We start from the raw sequence: 11321 nt of genomic DNA on the forward strand, positions 1-11321 counted from the left end.
AATTTTGTTGTAGATACATATATTTACATTTATGGCATTTTGGCAGACGCTCTTATCCAGAGCAACTTACAGTTTGATTATTTTACACAGGGAGGCCAATGTGGTGTTAGGAGTCTTGCCCAAGGACTCTTACTGGTATAGTGAAGGGTGTTTGCCTTGGTGGGGGATTGAACCCCCAGTCTACAGTGTAGAAGGCAGAGGTGTTAACCACTACACTATCCAACCAGGTACAATGACGTTATTCTAATGGGAAGCCACCGCTATCATAACTTCACAGATATCAGCTGATCACTGGGAAGCTGTGAAAAACTAAGAAATGTTAGATGTTTCCAGAATTCTCAACCATAGATGATTCCACAGTGACTGAGGACATCACTGTCAATCACTACAACATCGGGAATGGAGCTCTAAAGTTAAAATCCAGAGTGTGTCGTATTCAAAACAGGGTGATAACATCTCAGGCAGACAACTTAACAAGAAATTCTAATAAACAATGACTGTGTATTATTTATCATTTAATAAGCTGAATAACATGTTGGTGTTCCCAGAAAATGAAACATCTTTTTAAAATCTTCTGGGATGTAACTCACAGCATTTCATTCAGTTATTTATGTGGCAAGTAGTTCCAAACTTTTCCGATTAAGAAATCACTGGATTTGAACTCTGAAACCAAACACACGTTTACTGACATGAAGGATTTCTATGTTCTTCTAGATGTTCCTCTAGATCATCTTCTAGAGGATGTATGTTCATATTTTCAGGTAAAGTGGAGCGATGTTTACGAATAATCCGAGGAATGAAGTCTGAGTTTTACGTTACGTTTCTTCTTCTGTGAGTTTACTGGCTGGGTGTAAAGCAGAAGTCCGATCACTGTCTGACTCGTGTAGACCCAGAATTTCCACATTATCTGATTACCTGAGTGCATGTAAACACGTTGATCGGACTGCAGTGATCGGATTATTACGTGCATGTAAATGCACTCATGTTCTAAAGGAAAGCACATTTTCCATGATTTGGGCCCTTTAAGGGATTCTTTTTCAAATCTTTACTAAGTTCAAGTTTATACATTATTATATTTAAACAACAACAACATTCTTCGCTTTGGGAATCACTGCATTACAGGAATTGCGCCTTTTCCATCATTACTGTTCAAGGTGTTTCAAACAGGGACTCATAAACCTCAGAGAAATGAAAGCGGTTACAAAATCTAGATCTTTATCAGACTGTTGTGATGTTTATTTGACAAAATAAGATAAATATTGCACAGCAATCTTCATCTGTTCAGAGAAAGGCCATCTGAACGCTTTGCGTGAAGCAGATATTCAAACCGGTGAGACACTTGAGCTGCTGACTGAACAAACTCCAGACGTGCGCTGGAACTCGGCGCAGTCAGCATGTGGCACCTGCAGCGTCCGATTTCTCTTCATAATCAGAGAAAGTGAAGTACGTTAGCAGTTCAAGCAGCACGTTCGCTTCTTTAGCTCTGCCCTGAAACATCGAGGCTCATGTCGCGATAAGCGATGGAAATCAGTGGCTTCTGTTATACTAGCCCTGAAGTTCCACGGCAGAACCGACGCTTCGGACCTCAAACACAGCCACAGATTTGCGGTCAGAGGTAAATTGTGCAAATTAGATATTTCAGTGAACTATTCCTGTAAGTACTGATGATGACATTAAGCTGTTTTGAAGTCATTCACTGTTAGAAACATTGCTACACTGCATACAGTTGTGTGAAAAAGTTTGTGCACCCCTGTTCCAAAGAGGGTTTTGTTGGTTTCCATTGATTTGCTGAGTTTAATATTAAAAATTAAGGGCCATAACTTCTGCACAAGCTACGTTTTATGTTTTATTATCTCCCCAACATGTTACATTCAGCAAATAAACTAACTGCGTATTAAAATGTGCAGAAGTGCGTTTCTCTGTAGATATAATGTATAACTTAGGCTACGTTTACACAGCAGGTAAAAGGGGCCCAAATCTGATCTCTTTCCTCATATATGACATGGATGTGTGTCTGTGTGTCAGTGTGAACAGCGAAGAACACACTGAATCTGACATTTTCAGTTCCGATTTGAGACGCTTTCATACGTGGCACTGAAATCCGATCCGTATCCGACCTGCGGCAATGCGACTCAGTCTGAACAGCCAGGTCGGAATTCATTCGACTTTTATGTCAGTCCAACGCGACATTCGTCATAATTTTGCGCCGCTGAGACCGGTGTAGCGGCTGATCTGCTCAGACTGATGTCCCACACGGATCACATTTAAAAGATGTTGTGAACGGCCAAACAAAAAAATTCAGATTTGGTGATAAAATCTGATTTGGGCCACTTTTACCTGCTGTGTGAACGTAGCCTCAGCTTCACTTAGAAAATCAACAAAACAAGTCACTTGACTAGGGGTGCACAAACATTTGCATACAGTTTGCAGAACTTTAAAGTAAAGCTGTAAATCTGCATTATTCCTTCCTTTAGACGTGGACCAATGGGACTAGTTTTCCAGGGGGAAGAACACTGATTGTTTATCAGTGTGGTGATGTGGGCTCAGTGTTCAGAAGCTCCAACTGATCAACTGCAGAACTAACTGGATCTGTTGTTTTAACTGACAAAGCGGATCAAGATGAGGTTGAGAAGAACTGGACTACGTCCGAACTGTCCTCCTCATGTCTTTAGGCTCACAGCCCCTAAACAGTCTACCCCGGGGGTCTCTGTGCGCAGTCACTTCCTGCCGAGCAGCAGGTTGGCACGGCAGACTTTGGGCACGTGGCGGATAGTGAGGGAGACTCGAGTGCCGCGAGTCAGCGTCTCGCCCACCTGCCCTCCCGCCGCCGACAGGTTCGCCACCCGCTCCGTCAGCGTATCCACGGCAACTCCACGGATCCCATGCAGGTAGCGCTCGTACATCTCGCCCTGCAGAATCAGCAGACTGCGTCGCCGTAGCAACAGTGACAACACATAACGGCTCTCTTCGGTCTGAGGAATTCCAGACTGAGAGACGAGACAGAGAAAGAGAGAGAGAGAGAGAGCAAATGAGAGAAGAGAAGGAGAAAGAAAGAAAGAGTGAGAGAGAGAGAGAGAGAGAGGTAAAGAGAAAGAGAGAGAGGAAGAGGGAGAGAGAGAGAGAGAAAGAGGGATAGAAATAGAGAGAAAGGGAGAAAGAGCAGGAGAGAGATAGATATATAAAGAGAGATAGAAAGTGAGAGAGGGAGATAGTGAAAGAGATAGAGAGAGAGAGAGAGAGAAGGGGAGAGAGAGAGACACAGAGAGAGAGAGAGAGTGAGAGAGACACAGAGAGATAGATAAATAAAAATAGATAAAGAGAGTGTGAGTGAGAGATGGGAGAGAGATAAAGAGAGAGAGAGATGGAGAGATAGATAAAGAGAGAAAGTGAGAGAGAGAGAGATAAAGAGAGAGAGAAAGTGAGCGAGAGAGGGAGAGAGATAGAATGAGAGTGAGAGAGGGAGAGAGAGAGAGATAAAGAGAGTAATCAGTAATCATAAATTAATGTTTCACCAACTACTGAATATTATTCAGTAAATACTGTGAATTATTTACCAAATACTGTGAAATACTGAGTAACTACTAGAAATTATTTTACAACTCAATAACTTCCATTTATAATTCAGTAATTACCAGGAATCATTTAATAACTACAATTTAGAAACTTCTGTAAATGATTAAGTAACTACTAAAAAATATTTAGTATTGTCTATACATTATGTAGTATTTACTGTTTATTATTCAGTAACTCAAAATACTAAATAATGCATAGTATTTACTGAATAATTCACAGAATAAATATTAGTACTGAATAATAGTTATGAATTATTAATTTACAACTGCTAAGAATTATCAACTAACATGTCATAATTACTGTGAATTATTTAGTAATACCATTAATTACTCGGTAACTACTATGAATCAAAAAGTAACTACTATAAATAAATTAATCTCTCAGAAACATATTTATGCTAATGAATCTCTCTCAGAAACATATTTATGCTAATGAATCTCTCTCAGAAACATATTTATGCTAATGAATCTCTCTCAGAAACATATTTATGTTAATGGTACTTTTGAGTAATAGGGTGTGAAGGGATGGAATTCACCAAATGAATGGCTGGTAATGTACCTGAGACTCATCGACAGGTGTGTAGAAGTCCAGCAATGTGTGGGACCCCAGGCTGATGGTGGTCACTGTGGGGTGGTAAAGTGGGCCGTCCTCATGAGGCTGAGAGAGAGACAGTTCACCAGTTTATCCACGTGTGCACACTGTAGGTGCACAGTTACAGACTGTAGGTGCACAGTTACAGACTGTAGGTGCACAGTTACAGACTGTAGGTGCACAGTTACAGTCTGTAGGTGCACAGTTACAGACTGTAGGTGCACAGTTACAGACTGTAGGTGCACAGTTACAGACTGTAGGTGCACAGTTACAGACTGTAGCTGAACTGCTGCTGCACAGGTTATCAGCCTCTGTGGCGTCTGTTAATGAAAGGGGTCCAACACTGACCGGATATCATTATCAGCACAGCAGTGCATCAGTCAGGAGTTTTTAAACACTGCGTACACTTGCTGGCCACTTTATCGGAAACCTTGTCTTGTAGCTCCTCCTCGCTGGTGTAGCGTAAGAGACGGTAGCTCAGTTTGTTATTTATCCTCCAGCTTCATCACTGGTTTGTTTCTGACCGCAGAGTCACTCTTGGCTGGATCATTTTGGGTGGGAAGCTCACGCTTCGCCAAGCAGTGACACTGATGTGTGTAAAAGCCCCAGCAACACCACTGCGTCTGATGCACTCATAGCAGCACAACAATAACAATAACATATAACAAAACCTTGTTTCTCGAAAACAGGGACTTTACAGGAGAAGGAAAAAAACTCGAATGGAACTTAATGGAACCGGATTTTTTCCAAATAACTTCGGACCAATTCTGTTTTCCCATTCATCATGAAATTTGAATACAATGTAAAGGACGGCCGGTGTTTTCAAAATCCGTTAAAAATAAATAAATAAATAAATAAAACAAAATGTAGACGTATGTATTTGCTCAGACAGCGATGATGTATGTATATATTTTATATACTATACCATAATGCGGGATAATCTGCCCGATGACCACTGGGATAGGCTCCAATACCCCCTCGTGACCCTGAGGGAGAAGCGGTGTGTGTGTGCGTGTGTGTGTGTGTGTGTGTGTGTACCATAATGCCCTCCTCTGGCTTGTATTCGTTCACCAGCACATGATTGGCGTTTTTTCCAGCAAACGCATCAAGTGCAGATATTTTCTCTGTGTACTTGAGCAGCCAATCAGGGAGTTTCTCGGCCAGCATTCCTTTGGGATGTGGCAGCCCACCTGGCGGAAGATGGAAAACGACATGCTCTTATTAGTTGGTACCTCCAGTGTCAGGACAACACGAACACACTGTAAAACCAGTCCCTGAAGGTCAAACCACTCCAGCCGAGCGTTTTACTGCTCAACCACAGCTTTTTAAACTCGGGAAACGTCTGCTGATTATCTGACGGCTGAGATTAGGCGTGCCTTGCCACGACAGGATCTAGAGTCTAAAGGAGAAGTTTAGGTAAAGATCAGTTTTAGTCCAGACATGTTTGGAGTCTGACGTTTAGCTCTGTATTGTACTGTAGTGTATTGTATTGTAGTGTAGTGTACTGTAGTGTATTGTAGTGTAGTGTTGTGTATTGTAGTGTAGTGTAGTGTAGTGTAGTGTATTGTAGTGTAGTGTATTGTAGTGTATTGTAATGTAGTGTAGTGTATTGTAGTGTATTGTATTGTAGTGTATTGTATTGTATTGTATTGTAGTGTATTGTACTGTAGTGTATTGTAGTGTATTGTATTGTAGTGTATTGTAGTGTACTGTACTGTACTGTACTGTATTATAGTGTATTGTAGTGTAGTGTAGTGTATTGTAGTGTTGTGTATTGTAGTGTAGTGTATTGTAGTGTTGTGTATTGTAGTGTTGTGTATTGTAGTGTATTGTACTGTAGTGTATTGTAATGTAGTGTATTGTAGTGTTGTGTATTGTAATGTAGTGTATTGTATTGTATTGTAGTGTATTTTATTGTATTGTAGTGTAGTGTATTGTATTGCAGTGTATTGTAGTGTAATGTACTGTACTGTATTATAGTGTATTGTAGTGTAATGTATTGTAGTGTAGTGTATTGTAGTGTTGTGTAGTGTATTGTAGTGTAGTGTAATGTAGTGTATTGTATTGTAGTGTATTGTAGTGTAATGTATTGCATTGTAGTGTAGTGTATTGTATTGTATTGTATTGTATTGTAGTATATTGTAGTGTATTGTATTGTACTGTACTGTATTGTAGTGTATTGTAGTGTATTGTATTGTAGTGTAATGTATTGTAGTGTAGTGTAGTGTATTGTAGTGTAGTGTATTGTATTGTATTGTATTGTATTGTAATGTAGTGTATTGTAGTGTATTGTATTGTAGTGTATTGTATTGTATTGTATTGTAATGTATTGTAGTGTATTGTATTGTATTGTATTGTATTGTAATGTAGTGTATTGTAGTGTATTGTAGTGTAGTGTATTGTAGTGTAGTGTATTGTAGTGTTGTGTAGTGTATTGTAGTGTAGTGTAATGTAGTGTATTGTATTGTATTGTATTGTAATGTAGTGTATTGTAGTGTATTGTAGTGTATTGTAGTGTAGTGTATTGTAGTGTAGTGTATTGTAGTGTTGTGTAGTGTATTGTAGTGTAGTGTAATGTAGTGTATTGTATTGTATTGTATTGTAGTGTATTGTAGTGTATTGTATTGTAGTGTATTGTATTGTATTGTATTGTATTGTAATGTAGTGTATTGTAGTGTATTGTAGTGTATTCTTCTGTTTTCAGTGCTGTTCCTTTTCTCTCTGTATCTACAGTGACTCTGTTTCTAGCAGCATCCGAGCTCAGGACCGTCTTTCTCTCTAACCTACTGGTAACTAGCAAAGACACTTCTCTAGACAGACAAAGCGCTTCTTGTAAGCCGCTCTGGATAACAGCGTCTGCTGAAGGCTGTAAATGTTAACGTAATCTCCGCAGCACTTTGGCCCGGAAGGTCCCCGATTTGATAGGTCTGATATATAAAACAGCCACTGAGCTCAAATGATGCGAACAACTAAATATCACAAAAAACCAGAGGCTGTTTTATTAAGGACAGCTTTGATTTGCAGGTTTCATAACAACACACTAGCCTTCTTAGCTCGTTAGCCAGCCACGCAAAACGTCAGACACCAAACTTGACTTGACTAATAACTTTTGGTGTAGTGGAAAATGACTATTTCTTCAATAGCATGAGACGAGATAAACATACGAATGCATTGGAGAAACACACACCCCAGTTCTGCAGCCTCCTCCCAGACAGCTGCGTCCATTTGGGTTTCGGGGCTCTGTAAACCTGAAAGCCACACACAGGTCAGGATGTGCACGTCTGCCGCTCACCGAGTACAAAACACTGTATGTCCAAACGAACTGTGGCGTCAGAGCACGCTGTGGTTCCCAAGATGCGATGATGTGATGTTAATGTGTACAGGTTATGGAGCAGCTCGGGTCGTTACTGTGTTTGGGGGTTTGAGTTACCGCCGTCCAGGTTTGGGTCCTGATTCATAACCCCGGCGGGAGTCTGTAGCGGCCTGCGGTCGTGCTAGAGGTGCAAAGAGCCTATTTCCTCTCTCCATAAATAAGAGCAATTTTCCTCTCTTGTGCTCGGAGTCAGTTTGAAATAACGCTGCTTTATGGGCACAAACTCAGGGCTGTCTACACTTCATCTGCGGACCCTCCGCGCTACAGTATGTGACACCTGCTCTTCCACCGTTTGTTCTGGAATCAGAGTAAACGAGGAATTAATTCATCTTTAAAATGCAAAGAAAGTCATACGAGGTAAGGTGTGACATTCTGGCAGAGAAGCACAATCATAATACAACCCAAAGAAAACAGATGTAGCTGTTTACCAGCCGGTTTCCTGGTGGTTTTGGACAGTAATAAAGTGGTTCTGTTTGTGTTTCTAATGAACTGAGTTCATTGGAATTTGGGAAGTTTGTTCTAACAGCATCTACTCTTCTGCTTTGGATCTGCAACTCGTGCCAAAGGTATTGGACAGCCCAATGCTGGGGGGCTTTAGACCTCTCTATCTACAATTGCCATAAGCCCACCACAATTATTACATAAACATTTACATTACATTTATGGCATTTGACTGACGCTCTTCTCCAGAGCAACTTACAATGTGATCATTTTACACAGGTAGGCCAAGGTGGTGTTAGGAGTCTTGCACAAGGACTCTTAATGGTATAGTGTAGGGTGCTTGCCCTGGTGGGGGATTGAACCCCAGTCTACAGCGTAGAAGGCAGAGGTGTTAACCACTACACTAACCAACCACCTAATTGTTTTTTTTTTAACTGTTGCAAATATTTAACCTCCTGCAATAGAAGTCATTAGATTTCAGTTTGAGTGCTTGGGCAAATAAATGCAAATAAAAGGTGTGACCTTTTTTGCATATAGTTTCACTAGCTTTGCTCAACTCTGAACACAATTTTGTGTAAAAAGAACGGTTTTTCATGGGTTCTTTAGTAAAAGCAATGGTTCTATTTGGAACCATGAGATCTACTCTATATTGCTAAAAGTATTCAATCATCCATCCAAATCATTGAATTCAGGTGTTCCAATCACTTCCATGGCCACAGGTGTATAAAACCAAGCACCTAGGCCTGCAGACTGCTTCGGCCCGGCCCCTTAGTTCCAGTGAAAGGAACTCTTAACACTTCAGCACCAAGAGATTTTGGACAATTTCGTGCTCCCAACTTTGTGGGAACAGTTTGGGGACGGCCCCTTCCTGTGCATGACTGCTCACCAGTGCACAAAGCAGGTCCATAAAGACATGGATGAGCCAGTTTGGTGTGGAAGAACTTGAATGGCCTGCACAGAATCCTGATCTCAACCCGATAGAACATCTTTGGGATGAATTAGAGCGGAGACTGTGAGCCAGGCCTTCTCGTCCAACATCAGTGTCTGACCTCACAAATGTGCTTCTGGAAGAACGGTCAAAAATTCCCATAAACACACTCCTAACCCTTGTGGAAAGCCTTCCCAGAAGAGTTGAAGCTGTTGTAGCTGCAAAGGGTGAGCTGACATCATATTAAACCCTATGGATTAAGAATGGGATGTCACTCAAGTTCATATACGTGTGAAGGCAGATGACCAAATACTTTTGGCAATATCGTGTATATAGAACCATTTGTATGCTTAACCCATTAACATTCCAGGTTTATTTCCTACAAAGCCTTATTATTCATTAACTACAGGGACTTCAACGCAACCTATTTAATCTATTCTTAATTTCTGGCTTAAATGTAGCGTCATCAGACTCTAACTGACGGACTGTATCTCTACCCTGAGGGCAGATGTTCACCATAAAGCATAACTGATGCTTTATTGATGGTGGCTGACTGTCTCACTTTCCATAGCCCATGTTGGTCATGCTTGGCTCTGGTCACCCCTGGCCACCCCTTGGCTATGCTCCTGGACAACAATGTTATGTATTACTTAGACTACATGTGTCAGGATCCATTCCTCGTGGGCCAAAACACTGCAGACTTCAGCTCAGACTCATGAAACTCAACTGATTTCGACTCATCAGCGAATTACCAAGACCTTCATGAACTGAATTCACTACTTCAGGGTAAATGCTCATCTCCGCAGCGCTTTGGGGTCCCCAGTTTGACCGGCCTGATTTAGACAGTGCAAGCCGCGTTGGCCACTACGTAAACACTGCTCGGAAGCCACTTAAGGCTTGTTCAAGATAAGTTAAATCGTTAAAGGCAGTTATTTACCTCACAAATTCAGCTAAGAATTCAAGACCCTGACAGCGACGCTTGGCACTGCGCATGGAGCCCTTGGGCTGAAGTGCAGCTGCTCCTATTGGTCAGCGCGTCTCTATGGAGATAACTGCCAACTGTCAACAACGAGTGCAGCTGACTTCACCAATCAGCAGCGTATCTGGACACTTTCGGACGTTTTGGACATACAGAGTATGATCAGTGTGGTTCTAAGCGCTACCTGCTGTAGAAGATACTCCTCCTCTGCCTCGGTTATGAAATCGGGAACGTAGTAAACGGTTGGAGGCGCCTGTGTTCACAAGAAAACCAGTTACTGCTGCTGCTCTGTGGACTCTAATTCACCAAGGCAGGATATTTTATTTCCTTTAAAGACCTCAGCTACTGAAAAAAAGTCACTTACGTCCTTCACAGCGTGTCCATCCAAGTCTTCGGGCACTTTACACGGCTGAGCCATCCTGTCAGCAAAGCGCTGAAAACACCACAGCGTCTGAATTTAACGTTAGCTCACGGTAGCTAACCGAAACTAACACGGGCTCTGTCCCGAATCGACCCTAGGGAACTAACCGGCAACCCGGCCGATTTCTATGGCTCCTCAACGCTGAGGCGATCCTAGGGCACTAGGTAGGCGTCCACTATGTAGGGCACTTGGTGTCGATTTGAGACACAGCCAGTGTCCTGGCTTTCCTCGTAAACAAATGCCTATCAGGCGTAAACTAGACGTTATATAAGTACACTATGTGTTTTATATGTAGTTACGCGGCTGGTTTGTTGTCCAAAGTGTATTTTTTTGACGTTTAATTTCATCAAAACACGAACACAGACTACAGTTGTTTTAGTTCGTCGGTGTTTGTGGGCGCACTGTTCGAGCCGTAAAGCTTCCACACTGCCACCTACAGGATTGGAGCGGCACTGTCCTCTGCTCTATAGACAAGGCGCCAGTTGGAATTAATCAACCACTCCAAACTTAAAGAAGTGCACATGCTGCACTCACTGTCCATTTTACCAGCTCCACGTACCATATAGCTGCACTTCGTAGTTCTCCAATCACAGGCTGTAGTCCATCTGTTTCTCCGCATACTTCATTACCCTGTTCTTTAATGGTGAGGACCCCCCCCACCCAGGACCGCCACAGAGCGTGTACTATTTTTATTATAAACTCCAGCAGCACTGCTGTGTCTGATCCACTCATACCAGTGCAGCACACGCTAACACACCGCCGCCACCACCACCCTCACCCAAGTAATACCTGCTCTGTGGTGGACCTGTGGGGGTCCTGACCACTGAGGAACAAGGTGAAAGGGGTATATGAATGTAATTAAAGCCCAGCAGTGAGGAGCTGAACTTTACCTTCCTCTGCTGTCGCTGCAGACTGCCAGGGTCGCCTACAGAGCAGCAGTAGCAGCCTGTTAACGAAGTGATGCTCTTCTTTATTTGAGGGTCCCGTTTCGTAGGGGACAATAGAAAACAAGGGA

General features: G+C 42.1%; 1 protein-coding gene across 2 annotated transcripts; it reads right to left on the bottom strand.

Moving 5' to 3' along the window:
• Positions 1–2312: 2312 nt before the first annotated feature.
• Positions 2313–10628, bottom strand: alkbh6 (alkB homolog 6). Of its 2 annotated transcripts, XM_017724973.2 has the most exons (6): positions 10250–10628; positions 10070–10138; positions 7352–7412; positions 5203–5354; positions 4132–4230; positions 2313–2987 (listed from the first exon to the last, which is right to left on the bottom strand). In XM_017724973.2, exons 1-6 carry the CDS (start codon positions 10301–10303, stop codon positions 2718–2720), a joined length of 705 nt encoding a protein of 234 aa, XP_017580462.1. In that variant the 5' UTR covers positions 10304–10628; the 3' UTR covers positions 2313–2717. The 2 variants fall into 2 exon arrangements, with proteins under 2 accessions (XP_017580462.1, XP_037389479.1); XM_037533582.1 differs by lacking the exon at positions 7352–7412 and having other exon boundaries at positions 10250–10297.
• Positions 10629–11321: the final 693 nt, after the last annotated feature.

Source organism: Pygocentrus nattereri, chromosome 23 (genome assembly GCF_015220715.1).
Source record: "Pygocentrus nattereri isolate fPygNat1 chromosome 23, fPygNat1.pri, whole genome shotgun sequence".
Lineage (NCBI taxonomy): Eukaryota > Metazoa > Chordata > Actinopteri > Characiformes > Serrasalmidae > Pygocentrus > Pygocentrus nattereri.